This window comes from Chroicocephalus ridibundus, chromosome 5, assembly GCF_963924245.1.
Source record: "Chroicocephalus ridibundus chromosome 5, bChrRid1.1, whole genome shotgun sequence".
NCBI lineage: Eukaryota > Metazoa > Chordata > Aves > Charadriiformes > Laridae > Chroicocephalus > Chroicocephalus ridibundus.
The window spans coordinates 77,958,965-77,986,514 of NC_086288.1; the positions used below are offsets into that span (position 1 = coordinate 77,958,965).

Below are 27,550 nucleotides of genomic sequence, written 5' to 3' on the forward strand. Positions count from 1 at the left end.
TGGAGTTACATACTGAATAATAAGATGCGTCATGCAAAGCATTATATGGTAATTAGAGCACATCTTGGAAGGTATGATAAGGCAGAAGGCTAAAGGCCAAGTGACTTTGATAACCAACCAAAAGCACAATGATTTCCTTTATGTGCACTGAAAGGTCTTATTGCTCCTATGAAATGGAAATTATACACCGAAACCAAGGAAAACAGACCCGTGCATTGACTGGGTGTTCTTGACAGAACTGGAAACTGATTGCATCCAGAGCTAGAAAGCCGTTTTGTAAGTAAATGGACTATATCCAACTGTGTAACATAAGGCTGAATCTTCAGTAAAGACTTCTGATGACAACGGAGAACAGGAGTGAAGCTCAAATGACTGCGTACAGAGTAATACGTCACCAGAACCTGATGAAAACACTGGTTTTTACTATGTACAGTTGGTTTTCCTACCTGTGTACTACAAGAGCTAGACAACGTAAACGTCCCTTTTCTATGCAACAGTTTGGGCTGTTGAACATCTTCGTATCTCTGCTATTCTTCCACCAATTCGTCTGTTCTGATAAAAATAGAGTTAAATTTCAAGTCAGTTTGTTGCGCTACCAGGTTGCATGAGTAACAGAGCAGAATGTGACCCTATACCTAAAAATTACTCTTGGAGTTTAACTATCCTTAGAAGATACTCTGCAGTAATTAGCACGGCACCAATTACTTTGGAGTAACAGTTTAGGGGAGAGCAATTAGGATGTACCATACCTACAGAATTCAGATTTCTACTGCCAACCCTGTGGACACATTTAATTTCTAGAAACTAGACGTGTCCATAAAATGCTAGATTGCAAATAACATCCACTGAATAAAAAGGCCAGAAGTTTATAATTCTCTAAATTTTGTTCTCTGATAATCACTACAATGTATGCTATTTTTAATAGCCTAATTTAGGCACTCTATTTAATAAGCTACATAAAATAGATTTATGTCCTTCCACTAGAAAGAAATCAATTCTTCAGGCCAGACTTATCATTTATATCATAAAGAATATTTTTGTGCCAAGAAATTAGTTATCCTGATTCCTATATTAATGGCAAGTTGCAATACCAGAAGCGACACAAGAATTAGATTATCTTTTTTTAAATGCTTGATTTATACTGAAGACATTTGATATATTTTGTGTCACTCCACATTGTGGCTCCACGACAGTTATAACTTTCCCTTCCCTCCCCACTCCCCCCCCTCGACGCAAAGGCCCACCTCCTCATTTGTGGCTACGGAAGGTCAAGTAGCAAGTCGCAGTACGTAAACATCTCTCATCCTTTTGAAACACAAAAGGAGAAGCCGTCTCCCTTCCCACCCTCCTCTTAAAAAACAAACCAAACTGAAACAAAACCCAAACCTCTTTTTACTCGCTTAAACGGGTATTTGCAAAATTGTGTCACAAAAACGCACAGTGAAAATGACTGATTAGTATCAATAATTCACAGATAGAGCTGAGGTCATCACTTGTCATGTTTGGCATTGTTTTTTCCTCATGGTGATCCTGGCTGGTTACTTTCAGCAGTGGCTCAGTTTTTGAAGTAAAAAACGATCAACTCTGCAGCAGAGTTTAGCCTCTGACCGGGGGCATCACACATCTGTGGCATTTTTTAAAATGAAGTTGGCAACTGCATGGACATTGAAAATGCAGATTACACTTACAGTGTCTAGACTTTCATATATGTGCTCAGTTACAATTAAGTGAAGCAAAAAGTGTACATATTATCCCTACTGCTATTCTGTTGCTACAGAGCCGCAAATGTGAAAAGCAATACCTTGAAATAAAGATTTCTTTGTTGCCCCTAGTCTACATAGCAGCACAGTTTAAGTAAACACTAAAACTGTGGTTGAGATGCTTCTTTTTTTTTTTTTTTTCATTTTTCCCCAAAGATGTAAACATCAGTCCCAGTGTCGTAAACTTTGCTGTATAGGATGAGACAGAAGATCTGAGGAGGGATGACGATCAGACACTAGTGACAGAAGCTTGCAGGCAGTTAGCAGGTTTCTGCAGTTTCTCAGCTTCACTTGTCGGCGGGTCTGCGGTGGCTCGGAAGTTGAAGGTTGGGCCTGCGCCACCATGCGCAGGGCTCAGAGCCGGGTTCTGACGTCTGTTGCTTTCAACAATACTTGAAGTGTTGGATGCCAGGCTCTCACGAGTACTAGAATGGAAAAGAAATATATATACACACTCACATATGACATGCCTATATATCTATCAACCAGACAGGAAAGGAGACTAGAGTGTTTTATAATAGGCTTCCTGTGTTTGTAGGTAACGTCACACCAATGAACCACCTCATTTTGACGGTACACACGCGTTCCTCCAAAACGGGCTCCAGAGGTACTCAGCAGTCATCGTACTGTAGCACAGGTACAGCACTAAGCAGAGCTGAAGCTGTCACACAAACGGTAAGCTGAACCAGTATCAAGGATCTGGATTTTTCACCCAAGGAAATAGCATCCATCTTGCATGTGGAACATATTAATTTTCTTTCCTGACTGGTGCGTTTTTGCACAAAGTAACTTCATCCACTCAGCCCTGTGACAAGGCAGAGCGAGGAGAGTCATCATGTGCTGCCTCTGTTGTATCCTCTTCTACCTATGTCTTTGTACACAAAATATTAACTAGAAGTGCTACTTTACATTAAACCCACACATTTCTAAACAAAACACTTCAATTTTGCTTTGCAGCTGAGACAAGTGTAACTTACAAGATGCCGAGAAATCTTAACTGTCAGGTCTGTGATCATGCCCTAAACAACTACGAGTGCTGCTACTTCATTCCGAAAATGGACAACATTCCTTTAGTTCTAACATACTCTTTATCCATGGGAGTGACAGGACACTTGGCACCTTTAAAGACTAAGCCTTCCAATGATACATCTAATAACGAACACAGAGAAACCTGTATTTTAGCCTACAGCTTTTAAAAAACTCAGCCAAGATACGGTAGGGCTCGTTTTGCCACTACTACTCCTTTTGTTCTCTTTTCGCTCTTAATAATTTTTGATCTCCAAATAACATGTTCCTGTGAAGAGGTTTTGTTTTCAAATAGCCACGCGGTCCCTGGTTATGTATCCTTCACCTGTATCCCCGCTTCTTGGGAAAATGACATCGCCACTTGCTATGGAGATGTTTACAGCGGAATTTAGAGGACGGAATGGGTTTGTTAAATAAGGACTAGAAACAAAGGTACTAATGACAGAGTTTCATAGTCGGTTTAAAGTCAACCTAAATTTACCTGCTACCAAAAAAGGGCAGCTCTTGCCTGCCTTGTGTGGACCTGACCCTGCCACATGTTCCTGCTGCTTCCCTGATGCTAAGCCTTGCAGCCAGCCAGATCAGGGACCGCTCTCTGTTAAATACTAGCCCTAAGGAAAAAAAAAAAAAGAAAAGAAAAAACAACAAAAAAAGATTACTGCTAGTGCTAGCTTCAAGGGAAGAGTAAGAATGCACAGCTTTGGATGTAGCACGGGAGAAACGTGCCAGTGCATGGCATAGGGGAAGGAAAAAACACCTTGCTTAGTTGTAGGGCAGATTTAAACGATCTTAAACTGACTGAATCTGGAAAATAAATGATCACAGAATGGTAGGGGTTGGAAGCGCCCTCTGGAGATCATCTAGTCCAACCCCCTGCCAGAGCAGGGTCACCCAGAGCAGGTTGCACAGGAACGCGTCCAGGCGGGTTTGGAATGTCTCCAGAGTTGGGAGACTCCACCAGGGCCTGTGCCAGGGCTCTGCCACCCTCAAAGTAAAGAAGCTCCTCCTCATGTTTAGGTGGAACTTCCTATGTTCAAGTTTGTGCCCGTTACCTCTTGTCCTGTCGCTGGGCACCACTGAAAAGAGCCTGGCCCCATCCTCCTGACACCCACCCTTTAAGGATTTATAAGCTTATAGGAAAACTCCTGTAGATCTTTTAAATTTATCAAAATGGTATTGATCATCTTCTACCAATTATCACCTTATTGCCAGTAGTTCCAAACAGCTACGATGGGTGACGCACACAGCAAGGCATCTCTGTGAGCTGCAATGACCTATGGTGCACTTCTGTTGCTCGTGTTTTGATTCCTCTCCCTCTGCTTTTTAATGAAAATAGATGCAACCTTTGCTTTTCAGAGATCATCTGATATTGTATCATTCTTTATGGGAATTCCAGGTCTTCAAACATTTTCAATTCTGATATTACAAACTGACCATTACAACATGTATACACAAAGACTGCAGTGAGACTTTTGCACGCAGAGTAATGCCAAAATTAGTTCTTTCTTTAGGTGACAAAAGAGCAGCAGTATTATATAAGCTCTAAAAATAAAGGAATAAAATTAATATTGACAGCTAACATTTGCTATATACAACTGGCATAAAAGCAATGAACAAAATACTGTGAGGCTGTTTTCCCAATGGTGATGTGTTCATGATTTTCGCACACAAAATACTTTTGAAGTCAAATGACCATTGCAAATCTCTTTAACTACGTCCTGGATTTTTTTTAAATGCCCCTTTTTTTGCAATTTGTCACACTTTAAAAATAAACTACTTCTTTCACAGTGTAGAATTGGTAATTTTCATTCCCCAAGCAACACTGCACACTTCAGTTTAAATGAAAAGATACCACCACACGTCAAGAAGTCGAGAGTTACAACATCAGTGGAGGTTAGAAGTCTACCTGAGGAATATCATGTCCTGCTCCTAAACCATTCCCTAGGCATCTGCAAACGGACACTGTCAGATCTAGCTGAATCTCACCAGACGGATGCTGGATAGCCTTTCTGTATTTCCTGGAAAAGGACTGTGAAGTACATTTTTTGTTATAAGGTAGGAAAGTAATAAAAGCATGGTAATTCAGCCAAAGGGCTGAATTCAGCCCCAGCTCGATTGATTTTTATAGACTTATACCAAGGAGTGACCAAAACTCAGCAAAATCCTCCAATTTAATCATCTCCATGCAAAGCTCATCAAAAAGCCGTTAAAATATCCAGACTATATGCTTGTCTTACAAAACAAATACAAAAGAAAACTCTACAGAATGTTGCTTTTAACAAAAAAAAAAAATCTTATTTTATGTGGTCTTGCCAAAAAAAGACATTTGTTAATAAGTAAACAGTAAAATAAAAAAGAGAGGGATGCATGGAACACAATCATTATTAAAAGCTGCTTATCTGTTTCCCTTTTGATCTAAACAAAGTGGTATAGCAGCACTAAATCCAGCGTGCTCGCCATGTTCTGTTCTCCGCTGGCTAAGTTTAAGATTAACATAAATAGAAATTTCAGCTTCTGTGTAAATAATTAGGAAAGGAAATGTCTGCCTTTGCACTAACCAGAAACGCAAGCTTGATATTCGGCTAGCAAACAGCTAGCAAAATAGTAGTCTAAAACCTGATTTTTTTATCCAGTCAACATCCTATCCTGGAGGTGAAATATACTCTGCGGAGTGAGACAGGCTGGGCAAGAAGCAAACACCACCAAATACTCCCCCCCCCCCAAAAAAACCTGACAGCAAGTATAGCACTTCAACTAAATGAAGAGATCACATTTAAAAAAGAACAGTGCAAACAGCCTCAAACAAGTCGTATGTGAGAAAGATGCCGAGCATCTGCAGAACAATCAATAACAGGAACAAATTCAAAACCTTCTTAAAGTTTCTTTTTTAAGCTGGACTCGGTGTAAGTGGTACGATTTGCTCAAATTTTTTTTTTTCACATTTTTTACTCAGAAAAATTATACATATGTTAAAAGCCTGTTCTAGTTTGATGATCACTGCATGCTGCAGCAGGCCCAATAATTGCTGCCTTGTCATTAACATCAAGTGGGAGTAGCCATCAAATCCAAAGGAATTTATTCCAGAGTGACATGACTTCAACTGAAAAGGAAATTTAGTCCTGTGCAGAAGCAGGAAATCTTTCCCATACCCTTCTGAGAGTCTTTACTATAGATTAAAAAAAAAAAAAAAAAAATTCTGAGGAATGAGAACACCTTTTACAGAGGAAAAAAAAAAAGGCAACAAAAAAGCCCCCCAAAACATTTCCTTTTACCTAATACAAATCCAGACTTGGAGGTTTTATTTTTAAACACAGGCAATAAATAATTTAAGCTTAAGTAAGAGGCCGTAAGAGAACTACCATTGTAAATTATTTCTGTGTTCTTAAGAGTCATTGTTCTGAACTCTGATGGGTTGCTATCCAGGGCAAACAAAACCAGGCACGCTCCATTCCAGCAGGGACCTAGGAATGTCAGAGGCTGGAGAGAGAAGAAAGAAGGCTCGAGTGAAGGATTCTTAACCTGAAAATGAGCCTGTGAAATATTCAGGGCAGGGAACACACCAGCAACTCTCTCCTCCCTGCACCTCTAAGACTCCATGAGACTGAGACACATGATGAGACTTCCAGGATGTCTCTGAGATCTCTAGAATGGAAATGACTAACCAGCACCTACACACTGGTGACGCACCGAGAATTCCATAATGTCTCTGAGATCCCTGGAATGGAAATAACTAATCAGCACCACCACACGCAAACATCTGGACAGTTTTCCCAAGTATCTTAGACAAGGCACCTCTCTGCTGATGCAGCGCCGGGTCACCTCTGAAGTCCAAACATCCTGCGCACTTTCAGCCGTGTGGGGGGAGAGGCTGTTCCGGCCTCACCAGTTTGGAACGGTGATAGATAACACATCCAAAATTTTTGAAGCAAACAAACAAAAAAAGCCCAAACCCACAACAATCATCAGGTTCGGTTTTTGGTTTTTTGGTCTGAGCCAAAGATTATGCCACCTAGTCATGTCTAGTCTTCCAATTAGTCTTGTTGATGGTATCTTAAGAGGGAAAGGGAAGGGGGAGGGAATGTGCAGGACCTCATCTCTTCTATTCTAAATGCAAACACAAGTTTAATACAGAAAAAAAAAAGGATACAGGGAGGTTTTCAGCAAACAGAAAACAAACTAATACAGAGTCAAAGCCGCAAATGGTCATTGGTTGCTTACGGTATGGTGGGAAACCCACACATCTGAATAGCAGATTCCAGAGCTGTAGAAAACGCTGTCTGAAATGGTTTAATATGGCCCTACGTTCTGTCACTGATATCACACACACACATGTAACTAAAAACGGAACTTTCTAGTCTGTAAAGCTGCAATGAATGTGACAGTCCTACCGTGGAGAGTTGAACCCGCTGTCCACAGTAATGCTGCTGCTGTCCATGCTGTCCAGGCGGGCTGAGTGGGTGGCTCTCTGGTTGCTATTTTCTGTTTCCTTTGGGGTGAGAAGAGTAAGATTCTTCTCAAACTTTCGCTGCAGATCCCTCTCCTTTTCTCTCTCTAGGAGCCACTGCATCGTGCCGACATCATCCCTGTTTTTTTCTTCCTCGGCATTTTTGTTGGTTCCTTCCTCTGAGTCGTCGTCATCAGATACGTTGTAGTAGTCGAAGGAGGCCTCCTGGTTCCCCGTTGTCTCTTGCTGTCTCTGTGAAACGGGCATGACTTGTGTGACTGAGGTTACTATCGCTTGTTCAAGTTTCTCACATCTGACTGGCAACGTGTCAGAGGGGGTCTTTTGATGGGGCTTTAGCAGGGGTGTGCTAGACTTATGGTAACTATTCACAGAAAGAGTGTTGTGCAGAGGTTTAAAGAGCGTATCCTTGCTAAATATTTCTTTCCTTTTATCAAGGCTGCTTGATTCAGCGCTATGGTGTTGAACCAGCCGCCCGTTTGCGATCACCTCTGGAGCTTGGCCAGCAACCGCTGAACCACTGCTTGGGCCCTTTGGGGACTCTTCTTTGTGCACGCCAGGCTCCCTAGCAATGTGTTGAGACTGCCTTTCTACGGGAGTCATTTTTTTGAGCCCATCTGTCCCTGTCAGCGTGTCATGATCCTCTTTATTCTTTCCCAGTGGTGATGGAGCAGTGAGCACAGTCTCACTGGATGTGTTGCACTGAAAATAGTCATCAACTGCAGATTTTGTTGTGCAGGAGTTGAGCTCGCTGTACGATGGCAAATTCTCTGTAGGCTTGCTTTGTTCTATCAGGGTACAAGAACTGGGGGTTTCTACACTGCCACTAGCTATTTCAGGGATGCAAGTCTCTTTGTAGCTTGCTGATGAAATCAGAGCCCTTTGATGACTGAGCGACTGAGATGGCCTTAAGGTACTATCATCAATGTAAGTTTGGCTAGTTGTTTGGTCATCTGGGCTACAGCCTTCACCTATGTCCTCAGGTGTGCTTAAAGTAGCTGAGCCCAGAGGTCCCTTGGAGTTATCCATGGATCTAGACCTTTCTTTAGCCTTACTGGACCGCTCATTCCTTGATCTTCTATCCTGTGTATGGCTATGGCTCCGATGGACCTTGGAGTGGGAGCTTCCCCTGGAAGGTTCAGGGAAAGGCATTTCAGTTCTTCTCTTGGCCAGCTCACCAGACACGTCCCACTCTGGTGTCATGGGAAAGTGAGATTCAATCATGTTAGGGTTGCTGTGCATTATAAAATTATCTCCCTTGTGTTCTATTATAAAACAGCCTTCCCGTGGGGATCGAGTCAAGGGATCATAGAACTCATACTCCCTTTCAGCAGGTATATCCAAATGAGAGCCATCTGATGGGTCTCCTTTGGACACCCGAGTCTTGCTGTGTGACCTCGATTTCCCATGAGACTTTCTGTGATTCCTGCTCTTTTTACTTCGTCCACTGTGGTGAGCTGAAGATCCTGCTTTGCTTCGTTGAGCTTTTTCTTCTTCAAGTTTCTTCATTAGTGCAGTGTGCCTCATGACGTTTTCCACAGTCAAGTCTGGGTTAATGCGCCTGATAATCTCCATTTCTACCTCTCTAGGTATAGTGGTAGGAGTGTCCTCATCCCTTAGCGGCCACTCCTCCGGAGGAAACTGGGCAGAGAAATTTGCCAACTGTTTTGTCTTGTCCTTCTTAAAACTTAATCGGAATAATTTGAGTCCAAATTTCTTAGACTGCTTTTCTACATCCTTAGGCTTTGTGAGTGTCTCTGCTTTATAAGAAAAATTGACAGTACTTTTACTTTTCTCAGTAGGTGGGACCTGACATAATGAAGGAGGACAGTACGAGTCTTTACAGTCTTTTGCTGATTTCCTCTGTAGAGTAGACGCATGCATGCTGTGCATGTCTTCTCTGCAACAATGGCAGGAGTCGCAGTGGTTTTTGGGTAGTGTTCGGTCCCTGACGCATCCCGAGGTGGAGGGAGTTATAGTTCCTTGTTGTGGAGAGGTACATTGAGACCTGTCAGGTATCCTCTCATCCAAATGGTACCACTTACTGTTAGTTCTTATGAGAGATGGTGTTATAAAGTAAGTCTGCGGGGTTACAATGAAATAACCATCCGGAGTTGGGTATATTTTCCTCTCCCGTACAAGCATATTCAAGGTATGTCGAAGGATTTCTGGACTGGGTGTTGGAACTCCTAGAAACGACAGTAAACACATATCAGGGAGTGCATAAAACCATGCAGGACTCTCTGGCTCCCCCCTCCCCAGCAAAAAGCTGTTTTCTCCAACGTGCAAGCTTGGAATATGCTGAACAAACAACTCCTGCAAAGCACTTTGTTAGGCATTCTCTTCTCTGTTTGTTTTTCCACTTATCTCCTGCACTTCAGACATATCAATTATTAATTAAATAGAAAGGAGGCCATTAATGGAGTGTTGAAAAAAAAAACAACCCAAAACCAACTTCTAGTTACTTCCAGGTGACCTTAAACTACAAGATGGAATCACTGGAAATCAAAGGGTGTCAGGGGAAACGTTTCACTTTTATTCTTCTTCCAACTAAATATTTATATCCCAGTTCACCAGAACTATTTATTATAATGCCCAGTCACGTATAAAACAGTGGTTATTTTTTACTTTGGATGCCTAAGTTGCTCTTCCACAGAAGAATACTGCCCAGGAAAAAAGCATTCTCCCAAACCAGCCCTTTATCACAAACTTGAACTGACTTCCTCTCCCACTACAACACGTTAACTACATCAGCTGCTCCAAAATAGACACGTCTTGAATGATACAGTTCATCTTACCCAGACTTTTCCACTATCCTGGAAGTTACAGATTTAGCTCCGAAAAACGTGCGTCGAAGAGTACCCTGCCTTCCGTGTGAGATGTGAGGGATACCACCTAAGTGCATGTATCACTTACTGAGAGGGGGACAAGCATGACAACCCTGCATCAGTGCCACTTTAGCCACATGGTAGACCTGGCATTGTGAGCCTGGTCATTCCCACTACCAGTACTCCTGCTGGCTTCAGTGGTGCAGAACCAAGTCTTCAATACTTTATCAGATAAAATACCAAGTGAGCATGCTGTGCACAGGAATAAGTTACATCTAGAGCTAAGGAAACAAGAGATTTAGTTCACGAGCCAGTTTAAAAATAAACCAACTTCATGCTCACTAAGAAATGAAAAATCTTTCAACATTTTTAGTGCAAAAAGCTATCTTCAATCAACATTTTGTTGACCTAAAATGCATTTTAACTTAATGCTGGGTACTGACCTGGTTTACAGTTTTAGAACTAGAGACATTTTTTTTCAAAACTTGGATGGTCTATTTTAAACTAAAGAAAGTTAATGTTCTGGGTCTTAGCTTTCTTTTCAACAAAACTAATTTAGAAAGAAAAAAAAAAGAATCACAGAGTAACTTAGGTTGGAAGTGACTTCATGAAGTTATCTGGTCAACAACAAGGTGTCTGGCCCCTACTCATAACCGGGCCAACTTAGGTCAGGTTGGTCAGGGTCTTGTCAAGTCAAGCTCTGACTATCTTCAAGAACAGAAACTCCACGGAATTATGCATGGATTTCAACAAAGTATATGCTTTTCACAAAAATACTTAACAGAAAAAAAAACAGGCGTACCTGTCACAAACACAGTATTGTCAGTAGCACACAGTGTCTGGTCACCAACTCTTCTCCCACATGTCAAAGGCTGGAGCCTGCACGCTCACTGACCTCCTTGTGTTAGCAAACACGAGGATGACAGTAAGGGCTCTGGCACTATGACCAACAGCCCACCAAAAGATTTGCGACAAGAAATAGGGAAGTTGTACTAATTCCTCAACTCACCCTCTTCCTCGCTACTGGGTTGCAGGCAACATAGTAAGTATTCTTATGTCTGGCTTTGAATGTTGTTTGAATTTAGAGACATGCCCATACGGCTCACATCCAGTAATATCTGTAACTAAAAATCTTGCAATGGAAACAGCAAAGTGTTAGGAATAACATGGACACATGAGTGAAAGCAGTTACAACAGAGAAGGTGCCAGGGAGAAGTACATGGGGGCAGTAAATATATTTCATGCGCAGTCCACAGAGCTGAAAGATCGGTGCAGATCCAGACACAGGGAGTAAAAGAGGTAAAGAAAGGATATAATTTGAGAGAATAAACGAGGCTGAAAATTGGAAAGAACACACAAATGAAATGGAGAATCATGAATGTGCATTTTCTCCCCTCTTCATGTGGGTGTCTACAATTTCTGTGATAATCCTGGAGAGAGTAACAAAGACCCCCAGAATTTCTGGATGAGCACCCATGACAGAAACAGACGGGAAAAGCCAAAATCCAGAGAACCAGGGGGAAAAACGGACACCGCTCCCTAGCCCAGAGTCCTCAGTCTCTCTGGACTGAAGTAAACAGCATGGTGAGCTCCCTCTGGATTGTGAGGCAGTGGCAATCGGAGAGCAGGCTGCCCTCCCCATGAGCTTTCAGTAAAGCACAGGAACACGAAGAGTGATTTCAATTCCCTTAACAACCAGCAGTCATCACCTAACCTCTTCTCTCCTGCGGTGGAGCTGCTATGTCTGCCTGTGTAACACCACCCCTTTTCCATTATGCTTTGCATCACCACAAGAAGCGGATGACCTTGAATTCAAGCTCATGTGCTTCTCCATCCTGTGCTGGAAATGCACTGCAGGGCCCGATCCCGCTCCAACTGAGATGCGCTTGCTGTGCAGCAGCCAATCCCTCTTCCTGCCTCTACACAACCAACCTGACCAATCCATTGCATTTTCCAGGAGCTTAAACGTAAATACCTCAACACATACCCACCTTTGTCTGCAAGAACTTCTTCCTTCACATCCTTATTTTACTTAAAGATGTTTTTTAACATACTGTTTCAAAAACATCAGAACAAAAATAAAAGACAGGAAAACATTCTCCTAGGAGTTTATAGAAAAGTTAGGGAAAGAGACTGAAATGGACCTTCTGATGTTTTACACTAACTTAGACAAAAATGCACTGCAAATACATGGTAAAAATAACAATATGTATTTTTTACCCAGTAAACGATAATGACTACAATGTGTTGGGTAAATGGGTCTCTAAACACTGGATGCACAGTAGTTACATTAATTGACCAAGTCCTGCGAATACAGAACGCGCAGATAAACACCAAGAAAAAAAAAGTGTTCCTGGGCAGTCAAAGATGCTGTAAAGTTAATGGTGGCAGCCTTCTCTCTGGAGTCGGAGACTATCACTTTTATCACTCCCAGCATACAGCACGTCCCTGTGGTTCCCTAAGCCAGCGGTGACGATGGCAGATGCAGATGTTTGGAGCTCAGCATTGACAGCTAACGCTAGCTATGGGGGTTTGTTCAGATCCCTTTCAGGTACTTACAAAAGCAGAAACAGACTCAAACTCAAATCGGGCTTTGCTGCCTGGTGGACAGGAGCAATGACACCGCTCTGGCTCCCACTGTTGCTATTTTAAATACAGATTTCCTGGTTTTCTCAAGACTTTTCTCTTTACAGCAACCTGGCCACATCGTGTGGATACGTAACCTACCCCACTGCATTCAGAAGTCTCCTTATGGTCTCCCTTCCTCCATTAAATAAGAAGAGGGGAAAAAGCCAGTAGTTTAAGAGACTCTAGCATATAAAATCTTGCATGACAGCAGTGGTGTTATTTAAGATTATGTAGTGGTTTAATAATTCAAAAGCAGAAACTGTCTGGACACTGAATCATCAGACATGTACATTTTCTGCATCTCAAGAGAGTCTACTATGCCATCCACCGAGCTTCCAGACAGAAGATTATGTCTTGTTTGCTGCTCACAAAGAACACTGACCTAGAGTGAACTCAGTTAATCTATGACACTTATTTAAGCGCTACATATACATTTCACATATTTAAAGAGCGAACAGTTATGAAGGTGAGTGTCAGAGGAATTTACCAGCTTTCAGAAAACTGTTCGCTTGGAAAGCAACCTAGTCCAATACACACAAGTATTTTCTACACTGAAATTCCAAACACCTGAAATTGATTCCAATAAGTACATGGACAAAACTGATGAAGAAAAAAAAAAAAGAAAAAAATCATTACTAAATCCAGCGTAGACTAAGGCTTGATGTTTTCTTCAGCCAGGTTCAGACAGATAAGAGAGTCTGGCTGCCAACCACAGGAACAGAGGTTACATTCTTAACTCATACCGGATTTCAAAGATTTACGTGTAATGGACGGGATTTAAAGCATGGTCAATAAATTATAAAGTAGGGCTGTACAAACACCTCATTGTTTAATTCTAAGTTAGAATAATGGGAGCATGTGCAGCAGGAGCCCTCTTTTTTAAAAAAAACCAACATGACAAATAACAAAACCCACAAATAAGATGTGCGTTATCATTACAAACTTTTTCAATAAAATAAATTCATGAAAAATACATCTGAAGTAGTATTTAAATGGTGTTAAATCTGCTAAAATGATTTTCTCCTGAGCTGATGCTAAGGCTTAACAAGGGATAAAAGAAATACTCTGATTGGCTCATGAAATACTAGTTAAGGATGTGGAGTGGTTGCTATGTGATGTTATAAATAATTAGCATACCTTATTTCAGATAGAGCCATGGCCCAGATTTATGCCTGCACAATGGCTCAGCAAACTAGAGGGCTAGACTGCAAGTGTAAGATCCTGCGCTGAGGAAAGAGGTTTATTATTCTTAGGCAGTTTGAGAATAGCATCTAGGGTCTTAGGAAATTTATACACTCCGTGAAACGCAGTGAAGCATCTGTTCATTAAAACACAAACAACACAGGCAGACAAGTGCTGCTACAGGGTGAGACACAGAGAGGTTATGTGACCATGACAGATACATCGACACTGGTAATGCTCTCCTCTCTCTCAGAGCATCAGCACCTAATTAGGAAAAATAAACTATCAGAAAATGGGAGGAAATCAGATATTGGAAAACAGCCACAGTGAACACACGGGCTCAAAAAGCTGCGGCTGATTTATGAGAGAGTTTAGGTAGACAAGGGAAAAATATCACTCAGCACAAGAAGAGGTTCTATTTATTGGCAAGGATAAAATTTTTGGATAATCCTCATAGAGTAAGAGAACATGTATGTTTGCTATGTTAAACATGTCATGGCTGGGAGAGAAAAGCATTTCTCTAGAGAGGGGGAAAAAATGGACAACAAAGGGGGGATTTCTATTTTTTTTTTCAAATAATTTTCTTTATGTTGTGGGAAGTGAGGTAGGAAAAACAAGGCTCTCCTTTTTTTTAATCTCAGACTTGAGAAACGCACATGTTCATGGCTACTGGAAAAAAAAGAGGCAGGAAGAGACTGTGTGCTAACTTGCCTCAGGCTTCTTTCTGAGCAGAGTCTAGGAAATAATCCAGCCTGTTGAATTATTTTTCATGTATGGTTCTGTCTAGCAAGAATAGCACAGTACATCAAGTCAACTGATAATCATGCTCCCAGGAAACCCAAGGGATGCCACCAATAAATTATCATTTCCAGCGTGCAATAATGTTTATATAGAAATATTCATAGAATCATTCAAAAAATACTTGCAATCTATGGAACTCTTCTAGTACAGATCTACATGGAAAACACGACTTGGAAAAAAAGAAATCATCAAAATGAATTAAACTGGAATTATAATTGTAAACTTTGCCTTCTTTGCATTCTAACCCTTACAACTTTATTTTCAAAAATCATCCAAGCATACTGAAAAAAACCCCACTCTGATAAACAGAACCACAAAATGGGACAGAAGGCCAGTATTTACAAAATATACTTGCAGTAATTTTTTCCAAAGTGCAATTATTAAATGTCAGACAGAACTGTTTATTTCAGAGATAGTTCTCGATCCCGAATCGTACTTTAAAATCCCAGAACTTAGTACCAGTTACACCAAAACCATTTAACATTCAAGGCTTTAAGTAACTCTTGCTCTGAAAGGTAGGCAAAAGAATTCAAGACATCAAAACATGGCTGTGGTTAGGCTGCTCAGATGAGGCAGATGCATCAGGACTTTTCTTACTGAAGCGTTTTAAATTAGCTGATTTTTACAGCTGTAAAAGAGGTACAACAGAATAATTTCTCAACCAGTTTAGAGAACTGTAAACTGAGGCACAGAATGGTTAAACCTCAATCAAAGCACAAGTGAAAAATTTATGCTCTCTTGAGCAATAAATCTCTACCCTGCACTTTTACACCACACTTTTAGATGTCTCTACAAGATGTGTTTTGCATGATTCACCAACTCCAGAAACAGACTGTCAGTACGGAAGCTGCATATTCATCAGTACGTTCTTAACACAGGTTTCCTTTTTTTCATGTTACAGTATCTTTAATCCAAGCTATTCTCATTTCACCATTTGATAAATATTATCAAATGCTGACAAGAATATCTTCTGAACACCAGCATTTAAGAACACAGCAAGTGGCTCCCCAAACCTTCAGTCATGGAGAGAGTTGTTGCATTAAAAAAAAAACCAACCAAAAAAAAAAAAAACCAAACCCAAAGAAAAAAAAAATCAAACAAAAAACACATTTAAAGATTTACAACTGTGTCCAAGAAGGTTCTGAAAACCAGTCTGACAAATTCCTTTCAGTTTAAATATAACCTCCCCCTGAAGCAGGCACGTCACCGTCATTGGACATTACTTGCATCAGGCCACACCAGTTTTGAGAGCCTGTCCTAGGTGGAGGAAGACATGCAGTCTGTGGGAAACCTGCTCTTTAAGAGAAAATGCTCTACACAGAGACCCATAAGGTTATCTCTAGGGAGACTGGACAATGACACTTGAATTGGCTGAACGATGTCAACAGAGCTCTTACGAGCTAGTTTACAACTGGCTTGAAAGCCACAAGGTGGAATAAGTCTGCTCTGGCTATGACACATGCTTCTTTCTCCATAACCACTAAAGAAGTCCTAAGCTCTTTTGACTATGATAATAAATAAAGTTATTTTGTGAGAAAAATCACAAACAAGCTTATTCTGACACCAGTCTGAAAAAAAGAAACACGCAATGCAGTTTGCTGTTTAGTACCTCAATAATTTTTAATATTTACCCAAATTCAGGAACTAACCCTGAAAAATGCATCTCACGTGAACAGCCTTGCCAAAGAGAACTCGTTTCTCTGTATGTTTAAGAATAAAGAAAAAGTTATAAGCCTAGAACCCTAAAGCCCCCTTTTACTTTTGGGTAACATCTCAGGATTAATCAATAATCTCATCCAGAAGAGTGAAGAAAAACAGACTACCAAACACTGAAACTCCCTCTTTCAAGTAAACCAAAAAGATAAGCGACCATTTGGGTAGGGATTAGAGGTTCTTTAACTGCCCTTTTGCAGACATGAGCTCATCTGAGCAATGATTTATTCATGTCCAGTTACCTGGGAAGCAGGTTGTTAGGTGCTCCATTAGTGCTTCTTGTGTGACTTGTTTTCGTGCAGAGTTCATTGCTGAGATGGCCAGGCAAAGGATTTCCCCCAGTGGAATAAACTGTGACTGACTGATGGGAGACATGCTGATGGGTGATACATCACCTGTAAAAAGACAACAGATGTGCAATGAAGCGTTTTGTTTAAAAATCTGCTCGTAGAACAATGATGTAGAGATACAGTCGGAGAAGATGTGCACAGCTCTGCAGTCTTTGTACTGCGCTGGGGCTAAAACTCTTACAATGGAGAACCCTCCAATGGCTTATTTCAAAACTTAGACACAGTGAACTTTGCAAAATGGGAGATACACACTATGCAGACAGAGCTTCTCAAAGGATGCAGCAGACAGATTCAGAAAAATGCCTACAAATTAGCACTTATGGCTGCAAAACCTCACGCTTCAATATCTTACCAGGTAACCGCACGAACAAAATAGCTGCATTTATTTCTCTGGACATAAAAGGGGAGATTTCACTCCCCTTTCAAAGACTAGCAGTATGGATCACCCACCATTTCCACTTGATAGAATATTTTTTCTTAATAGTAACAAAGATCAGCAAAAGAAAATATGTTGCTAAATTAATGAATAACATTTTTGCTCAGCTGATAAAGAGCAACATTCTCTTTAGAGGCCTTAAGATTGATGCCCTGAATAAATCTCTCCTGGATCTACATGTCAAATGTCTTTGTATGGACTATGTACTTTTTAGAACAGAAGTTTTAATAGTTCCAGGACAGCCTGAAAATTAACTTTATTGTAACTTTTCTCATGTTGTCTATAAAAATAATGCATTAACCTATACTTAAAAAATCATTGAAAGATCTTCAAAAGGAAAGGTACAGGAGAAATTACAATTCGAGAATGCTAAAATGACTGCACAAATACACATATAAATGTGCATTTTAACATACTTTACATAAATGCAGAAATGCTTTCAGATTCTGCTCTGTGCCTCCTCTTGAAGTGGTAACAGTTCTCCAACGATCTCAAATACAGGGAAGCAGCAGGCTAAAAGATTTCCTTTGCCAGTGGTAAAGGAATAATAAAGAGTAAAAGACAGAAAAAGGGGTGATCAACTACGATTTCTGGCCACAGGTCAGTCAATAGCGAGGGATTAAGTTTTACCTAAATGGCTTTGAAATCTCAGGAAAATCACCCTATTTCTGCTGTCACGGAGCAATACATTGTGACCAAATCAGGAATCAAATTACTGGAAATGAATTCAAATTCCAACTTTCCTCCACAATTTAGAGGATCTCGTATTTGCCCTGTTAATTCTATATTCCTATTACGTCTACTAAACAGGAACAGCAGTTTTTAAAACTGATTATCAAAATGCATTTAATCTTGCATTATACACAGTACTTCGGGGGAAAAAAAAAAGTAATTGGTGGGAGTCGCAAATTGCATAACTGCTTCAGTGAGACTTATGAGCAATATTTTTCAATACGCCAGCTGTACAATCTGTTGTACAACAGTGATACACATTACCCAAGACACAACAATGATTTAAAATACACATTTGTGCTATGCTGTCTCCCGATTGCTGCTGCTTAATCACGCCTGACCAGATCAACGCCGCAATCCAAACACGGCAGCACTCCTCCAGCTTCAACACAGTGCACCCCGAGATCCTCCTCATTCTTATCCAACCACTGAATGATGACTTTAAAATATAACCTTTTCTGGACATTTTTTTATTCATATACACCTGAGAAGTTCCTGCCACATGTGCTTTGCAGGCAATGGCAATCAAGAAGATCGTAGGCAGCTTACAGGGAAATGTGAAAGAGACACTTTCACATGACTTGGGAGCAAACACTATTTGTCCCCTCATCATTTGAGAACGGGTAAAGAACATCACATTTATTATATTACTATTTAATAATAATTATGCCCGCTGTCAGCTTAAACTTGTTCATAGATGAATCTTTGTAATCAGCCAGAGACGTAAGTTCACCAACTTTGATCAACAGTCACTGTGCACTTTGTGTAAGGGATCAGTTTCTTTAACGATTAGTTTCATGTCTAAAGAGCATCAGAATTGTGACAAGAATTATAGAGATTTAGCTAAGCAATTTAAGAAATTACTGTCCTTCACACAGAGATTATCTGTATCATGGGTGTCCTTGTGAGCACCACTAGGTTCAGTTCAGTGCAATGTCAAACAGACTGGCATGTATTGCCCTCAGCTGAAGTTTAATCAGGTTCACTGGGCACTGAAATGGGCTCCCTGGGTAGCTTTAAGAGCATCCAGGTGAAGGGCAGTAACTCCCTGAATTGTTTTATCTGGATCATCACAGTCCTGGAAATTTCTTAAACCAAAGCACCGTGGCAAGAGTATCCCTGTGGCTACTCCCAGCCACGCACTCACACTGCCGCCTACGCAGGCGCCAGGATGGGAGAGCACGAGGAAGACTTCTTTCTTCCCCTTGCACCCACAGTGATCCACTCACAGCTAATCAGAACGGTATTTAGGATGTAAGGAATGGGCCTTAAAACCATACTCAGCTCCCTGAAGCTGGAAAGGAACTCGAGGAGGGTTATACATGAAGCCTAGCAAGTGCTGCTAATTTATGTAGGTTTGCTCTGCAGCCTCCCAGCTGCTCCCAAAGGGATGCTCGGACAAGAACTCAAACCAGTTACTCCGCTCACCCCTCGGAGCAGCCCATCCCACTCCCCTGACCGCCAAGAGCCCACAGAGATCCACATCTGGCATCACTCCCAGTCCGGCTTGTTAATGTAAAACTGGCTAAGTACAAGTTACGGAATAACAGAGTTTACCTGGATTTTAGTAACCTTGCACTTTCACACAATCTTTCCTTTCAAAGTAGGCCTCCAGCATGGAATCGCTTTTCTAGGTTAGCGTGCACAAAACATTCCGTCTGCACATTTGACCACTGCCAGTTGGGCTCTTGCCACCAGGAACAAGCCAAGAGTTTCCACAGAAATACAAACTATACCTCACATAACTCACCAATATAAACCATACATTCACTATTAGTTTCTTAACGTTAACACAATCTCTAGCAAAGCATGCTATAAGTTAGTATGCCAGGGTAACATACATCCTGCTTGCAAATATTTGGGAGCTTAACAACCATTTAATTAACTATAAAGACGACGACAATTGTCCATAAAATCACAATTTAAATGGCTTTAAATGCAATAGAAATGGCCAACAGATATGGGTTTATGTGAGAGCCGTTCTGTTTTGTAAAAGACTATTGCCGGTTAAGCCTTATTCTCTTCCACTGAGTGCTTTTCAACCTTCTTCATTACGACAAGGGAACTCTTGTTTCACCTCTGTTGTGCCAGAATTACCTCCAGAGCTTGTTGTCCATAACCGTCTGCTGGAGATAATTACTGGCTCTTGGTTTAAAAAAAAACCAGCACGTATCTGTAAAACCTTCGGTAGACCTAGTGACAGAAAGCCAAACCCCCTCAGCACAGGGAGGTTCTAATTTGCAAAGCTTTATCTTAACTATCCTGTGGCTCCGGGAAATTACAAGCACTTTGTGGTTATAGCTAAGTGAACAAACCTCTTTGATGCGCAACAACAGAAAGTATCTTGCATTTATGATTTAATATATTAACATCAATTACGAGCAGAAATACTGTTTAGCCTGTTGCACAGAAGGTTTACTCCAACTTCTTTAGGAAAGATCTGTTTGAAAAAAATATCAAATATGCTTTTCCTAATTTTTTTTTTGGAAGACCACATCACTTACATAAAACATTCAGCATATGGCTCCTGTTAGCTCTGACTGATGCTTGTCTCAAGCAGCTTTCTTTTGAAATCAAATTACTATCCTTGACTCTCATATGTTTATGTTTCTAATTAAATGAAAACTGGAGCTCAGAAAGCAGTTTTCACCAGCTGACTGCATGTTTATATAGTTTTAGCTGTGTTTCTGCAATGTCTTTCCAAACTTTTCTCTAAAGAACTAGAAAAAAAAAAGTTTTCTAGACTTTTTAAGTGGCACTTAATTTTCAAAAATGTGTAAATACATAACAAGCAATGAATAGGATTTGTCCTCATTTATGCCTTGGGGATTTATAGCGCTACCCTGTGGGAAAAAAATAATTATTGTTACTTAGAACAAAACATTATGTAGCACATAAAATAAACCCTTAGCTCTTACATAGCAGATTTCTTCGGTGGATTTCAAAACATTCTGTAGAACTGAGTAACCCATAATTATCCTTAACCTACAGATGAGAAAGAGATGGTCTGTAACAGAGCTGGGAATGAAAATTCACACATCCCGAACCCAGGCCAGCCAGACCCTTTCCTGTGCCAGTTTATCTAGTGCCCTCTGTTCTCTGAAAGTCCGGGTACCACTGTCTTGGGAGAAAATGAGGTAAAATATATTCTGCACCATGTTTCAGCAATTAAACGATCAACTACATACCGATGACAGAATTTTTATTAGTGATTCTGCTGCTGGAAAGAAGTGACCTGGAAGTCAAACTCCCCATCTCATGAAGTTTGCATGAAGACTGTTTGAAAAATCTCCTCTTGACTTATAAATGGAAGCAATTCGGTACAGCCATTGTGAAGGAAAATTAAGGAAATTACAGTGCAAAGCCACACTTTATTAGAACTTATACACACTTTTTCCCTGCAATGGGGAAGTGACCGTCTGATTACACTCTGCATCCTGTGAAAAACAGGAAGACAAAGCCCAGTTTCTCTTCTTCATCCAGCCTCTCAAAACCTTTTTATTCTTTTGTTTCCTGTGGATCAAGAAAAACTTAAAAAATCATTTTTAACCTGGTTCCCACAGGAAGCGAGACCTGCACAATCACAGTCTGCGTGCGTGCATGTGCCAGAGAGGTCGAGCCTCACTAGACAACAGAGTTTTTGCTATGCATGCTCCATCTGCACAGAGCTTCAGGCACAGCCATCTCCTGCTACACAGGGGAGAATCCAGTCAAAAACCACGTGTCAAGGGAAATCTGACGTCACTACTTTTGCTGCTTACAGAACTACTTTATTAATCAGAAAACATCAAACTAGAGTACAGTAACTTCATGGAATCTCAGGATTATCGTGGTGGTCGCAACAGCAATCCCCTACAAAAAATTTCTTGCCAACAGCCTGTTCTGGTCAACACTCACCTATGATTTCACTCTGGGAAGAACTACAGAAAGGCCCTTTATAAACAAAAGGTAGCTAACAAAACCAAAACTACCGTTAATGGGCAAAAAGAGGGCTCTTCAGCCTAGAATATTATCACTTTTTTCAAGAATACCGTAAGTGAAAAAAGCCTCTTCTAGAAAAAGCACATTTTCAGATTTACTTAAAGAAGGGACAGATGCTGAAGAGGTTACACATCCGGCCTGGGTTGCACGTTACCCCTTTTTCCCCCAAACCCCAATGTGACTGAATCACTCTAATTATAGAATACTTACATAGATGTAGCAAACAAAAGCTTTCTTATGTGAACTCGCAACAATGATATGCAATTGCCATTTCAAGCCAGACAACGTTTCCATCTGATTAAACAACAGGAGGGAATAGGGAGAATATGCAGATTTCTGTCATATTATCCGGATTACGCTGAAATACCTTGGATCTGCACTAGCACACTAACACAGAAAAGAACACATTTTACTGGCAAAATCTGAAATAAAGAAAATTAGAAGGGGTGTTGCTTGTACTGTTCTCAGCCATAGCTAAATCCTCCTTTTAAACCACATTTCCCAGAGTATTTTATGAACAAAGCTGCAGGTTGTGTTTACTAGACAGTTACACACATCAGAGGACTGATAACAATAAGAAAAAAATGCATTAAAGATTCGTCCATTTATTGTTATTTAAGAGCAGCTTAAACAAAGGCTCGACAAACGCAGTAACACACATTTGCTAACCAGCAAGCTCCTTCTGCACCTCCGAAATCATGCACACCAAAACATACCTTCCCTTGCAGGCACAGGTCACAAACACTTCAAGAACGTGACCTGGCAATGTGACCGCTCCAATTCTAACCAGCCTGAAGAAAAGACAGCAGCCTCAATAATGACCAACCATATGACAAACGTTTGGCTCTGAACAAAGTTCTAGTCCCTCGCCAGTTATTAACTTCAACATGTAAATTGACCTTTTTAATCGTTCAGACCCAGCTAAAAGCACTGTCTCCAGGTTCAGCAAGTGCCACTAACTTTCAGAAACAGGTGCTAAATTGCCCACAGCCAGCAAACTTGTCTTACATGCATTAATCCTGTGCATCTCCTGCGATTTAAATTCCCTTTTCTTTGTTCATGTCCTGTGGCCAGCTGCCTCCTCATCCAAAGTGATATCCCAGCACATGTTACAACTATGATCATAAAAAGTTTCTGCTGGAGCACGGAACTTTCCCAGAGGATTCAGTCGAGGAGGTTTTGATGGCGTTGCTTATCCTGGGAAGGAGGGTGCGACTGTGTTTTTTTTAATATATTGTGTGCTTTAGAATGTGTTTCCTCAAACAATAGTTTTCAAATGCATCTTTTAATAAAAATCTGTGTCTATATTCCTGGCACACAATATGTTAAAAAAGGAGGACTTACCTGAACCCCTATGGTCTGGTTCCATGCTCCAGTACAGCATCCAGAGTAGCTGTGATGTAACAACAATGTGCATATTGGGGCTTTATATCACTGTGGAAGCTGGCTGGCTGCAGCATAGGTCAGTGCCACAGGAGCTGAAAGAAGGAAAAAAAAGCATGCTTTTAGGCAGTAATATGCTCAACACCCACCTCTTAAAGCAGGAAACAGGGGCTTCCAGAAAATACAAAATAATGCAGTATCTATGCAGGTCCACTGAAAGGAATGCTATTTCACACAATTCTCACATAAGTACAAGAAATAAATGGTTAAGAAATGACAGGCGAGGTGGAGGCAGAGAATCTGAAAGGGACTACAAATATAACTCCCACACGGTGTTTTGAAAACATCTCTCTCCTTTTGCCCTATTTCCACGGAACGGCTGGAATCACATTCTGACACCACCCCCTGTTCCGAAGGCACTCACAGTCTTCGCAAAGCACCTCTCCACTGCAGTGCCTCAGGATTCTGCAGTGTCACTCCTCTTCTCCCTGGCTCTCTGCAAAGTGAAGTCATAGGAATGGATCAGCCAACCTGACTTCTCACTACCCTGCCCAGAATCCTTTGTGAACTGAAATGAGTCATCGCTCTGAAAAAAAAAAAAAAAAAAAAATCCACGGCGCAACGTTCCAGGTTTCTCCCTACGTCTGAGCTGGCTTCTTTGTCTTTGAAACGAAGTGCCTCTGCTTCTGGAACAGTGCCCAGCTGCATTGTACAGGATAACAAGCCAGCCTCCTCATTAAGTGGACAAGAAAGCTATTTACATGCATTAGCAAAGACAAGTTAAAGCTTTAACCCTCTAGTCAAGACAAAAAATTTAGCCCTTAAGTATCTGCCTGATGTAATACACAACCCCCCAATACACAAACCCAACCCACAAATGCACAGACATACGTGCGTGCACACACTCAGAGCAATATTTTCTTAAATTATTCACTATTTAGCATGACACTTACCAGTTTTGACTCTATTGATTAAAAAGAAAGCTTTACTCTCCTTTGTCAGTCCTGAAGAATGCTGCAGACCAGCACGTAACAAACAGCTCTGCTGTACACTGCATCAAAGTTGTGCTGCCGCAAACTGTTTATCAAAAAATTAGAAGCAGTGGACAAGTTCTTGCAAGCTCATTTTTCATCATCCCAGTCACCATTTGGGCTCAAAACAAAGTGAGCCCTGAAACCATGCCAGACAGAAAATGTCAAACTGCTCCAAGTGCCGAGAGCCAGCGGAGCTGCTTCGGCTTCTGCTGCTGCTGACAAAGAAGGTAATGCTCGGAAGGAGGTCACTGTGTCAGGATCTCACTCCCAGTGCTAGGTTTTCCTTTGCTTGGTGAGAAAACGCTATGCTAAAGCCTCAGGAAAACACAGAAGAAGGGATAGGAATAGTGCGTGACGAGAGACAGATGCTGATGTTTTGGAGAAACGTTTTTAGCTGTTTGGGGGTTCTCTTTTAAGAGAAGGAAACATTTAAAATTGCCTTTGCTGCAAAAGAACTATTTCTAGTCGTGATCTAGTCATCAAAATTAGAAGATCAATACGCAGAAATGAAGGGGCAAACAAAAAAAGAAGCGCTTCCATGAGGCACTTCTTTAAACGTTCCTGTATCTTAAGCAAACTGAAACAGTTTGAAGCATAGTAGGCACATAATCCATAAAATCCTGGAACACAGCACTTCAGGGCTCACTGTGCTGGAACAGGCAGTTCTCTTAGGTTCTCCCCTAAATGAACACAGCAGGTGTTTAGGACTGAATTAAATACCAAGGTCACCACCTCCTTACGCTGCAAGCCCTAGCCTTTCAACTACCCTGGCAGTGAAAGAGTCAAAGCCAGCCTAAAATAGTTCTATGTGTTTCAAGAGTACAAATAAATAGCTGAGTTACACAACTAACAAAACCACTTTTGTTGACGGGTCTACGGTGACTTGTTATGCAGCAAAGCCATAACATAAAGAGGCTAATTTAAAAGTATAAGGTAAGCTGGGTGCTTTGCTACACCTGCAGTTACACAGTAGCCAAGATCTCAACATTAAAAGCTGGGCTTTTGCTACACACACAGTCATCAATTTCTGAGTTCCCTGAAAGGCCTCATTCCAGGAAATCTTCCTTCAACTTTACAGGAGTTTTGCTTTCCCTGGGGCTGCAGGATCAGCCGCAAAGCCTCTAATGAATCCAACTTGGCATTCACAGTGTTTGGGTCCCCCAGGATCATCCTGCGGAAATTCTGGTTGTTTGTCTGCTAAGCCCACACCCACTTTACAGCAACGAAACTCACTCCAAGAAGAAAAATTTCTGTGGGCTTAAAAGTGAATTACAACAGGCACCTACCAAAAAAAAAGACCCAACCTGAGAGCTGCAATCTGCTTTTCCTAGAGTCGCCTAGAATGTGCCGAGCGTGCACATGTGCCGTGGGTGCACACACATCTCGTGTGCACAGACACCTAGGCATGCCTTACCTCAAATTCATCAGCTCACGGCACCATTACGCAGCCCTTTAATCAAGAACAGCAAGAAGTGCCTGATATCTCAAGCATGGCACAGAGCAAAAGTGAGAGACCAGCAGCAGGGAAAATGTAAATGGGAATGTTTAGAAGAGATGAAGTTGATGGATAAACCAGCGCTGCCACCATCAGTGATGCTACTGCAGCGTGACCTCAAGGGAGGAAGGCCTGGCCAAAACATTACATGCACTTCCCACTCAAGGCAGCTCCTCTGCTCCTTCATCCCACATCTCACCCCCAGCACGTGACAGAAGTTGGTACTGAAACAAAAGCTGCCTTATTGACAGTGTATGGCACGAATACACCACGTACTTCTCTCTGTAAACTCCATGCATGCACGTGCATCCGAATATACCAGTACAGAATACAGCATGGCCTGAGATCGATCTCCACCATACACTGAGAAAGCAGATAATGTAGAGAGCCCATTTTCCTCCTTTGCACACGCATTGTGTTGGAGTTGAACAGACTCCTTTGTGAAACTCCACATTAGCTTGCATACATCCTCGAGCCCTCCCGAGCCAGGGCCTGGGATTCCCTTCCTTTGCCACAGCCCCTTCACCATCACCAGAGGGAAACTCAAGAGGAGAAAAGGAATGTGCTCAAACGGGGTGGGGGCAGAGAACAGAAAAGGTTAAAAAAAGAACGCTGCCAAAAGATGCCAAGAAGGTTATCAAGAGCATGAGAAAATCCAGACTAGCCTGTACCAGTTTCAGTGGATCCTGAATTTCAGAGGCTAAAATCAGCCATCAGTACTCAGCATTTGGAGTCTGTGGCTGCAGAGACTACGGACATCTATCATTAGGATTACTTCTACAAGAACCAACTTCACAAAGCAGGAAGCACCCAAACACCCGACTGGGAACACAGCCGATAAACCCTGCGGCCCCAGAAGAAACCAGACTAAGGAACATCACAAAGATACAAATTTACATGTATTTGAGAAATCTCTTCATGCTAAAAACTTCTGACATATTAATGCTCCACGAATAACAACTTACTTGCAGTATGCTTATAAGTTCCACTCGGCTTACCTGAACAATTCTCCTGGTTCTTTTAAGAAATCACTTAAGAAAATACAAGAGGGAACATGATCAGGGTATTAAATTCAGCAATATCCCAACAAGTAATGCCCATCTGCTTTTGTGCTAATGTTGTCTAGGAGCTTAAATACTCTCTTTTTTTCCCCCACTCCCGATGCTTACGACCCAATGTATTTGCAGAGAACATACCTCTCCTCCTTCAGACCTCATTCCACTCTTTTAGTGTTCTTTCCTACGTCTGCTTCTCCTGTGCCTTTAATCTTTCTAGAGGACTCTTCTACATTTACTCCAACTTACATGTAACTTTTCTTTAAAAAACAACAACCAGAATTCTGCACCCTATTGTAGAGCTCCAGCTAACTTCTCCCCTGCGTCAAGTACAAGGAAATTGAAATTTCCATAATATCAGTGGAAATACCCTGCCCTATATATAGTAAGAACAAAACTTGTTTTTTTCACAGCTCTACTACATTGGTGGTTTACTGTCACCCCACAACTGAACAGCTGGTTCCAGATACCTTTTTTACGCTGCCTGCAACTAGTGAGTCTGAAGCAAGTATTCCTGGGTTTGACTCTCACGACTATGATCTTGCCCATTACAGTTTAACAGCTCACTCTGCGGATATGAACGAGGATCTTTGACCATCCAATTATTCTTATTTGTTATGCATTTTTTAAGCATCTCCACTTCATCACACGCTAAAGAGAGTCACATAAACTAAAACGAAAAAC

The 27,550-nt window shown here is 41.2% G+C and overlaps 1 protein-coding gene across 8 annotated transcripts in view; it reads right to left on the reverse strand.

Annotated features, from left to right (window-relative positions):
- Positions 1-1,881: 1,881 nt before the first annotated feature.
- The window catches only part of STOX2 (storkhead box 2), a 93,446-nt gene continuing 67,777 nt past the window's right edge, over positions 1,882-27,550 (reverse strand). For 3 of the 8 annotated variants that reach the window (XM_063335588.1, XM_063335586.1, XM_063335587.1), the window contains 4 exons: positions 23,244-23,377; positions 16,643-16,795; positions 7,175-9,437; positions 1,882-2,185 (listed from right to left, as the gene is read on the reverse strand). In XM_063335588.1, the coding sequence (XP_063191658.1) occupies positions 1,990-2,185; positions 7,175-9,437; positions 16,643-16,795; positions 23,244-23,316 (2,685 nt within the window). In that variant the 5' untranslated portion in view covers positions 23,317-23,377 and the 3' untranslated portion in view covers positions 1,882-1,989. The other 5 variants (XM_063335583.1, XM_063335591.1, XM_063335584.1 and 2 more) reach the window with 4 other exon arrangements.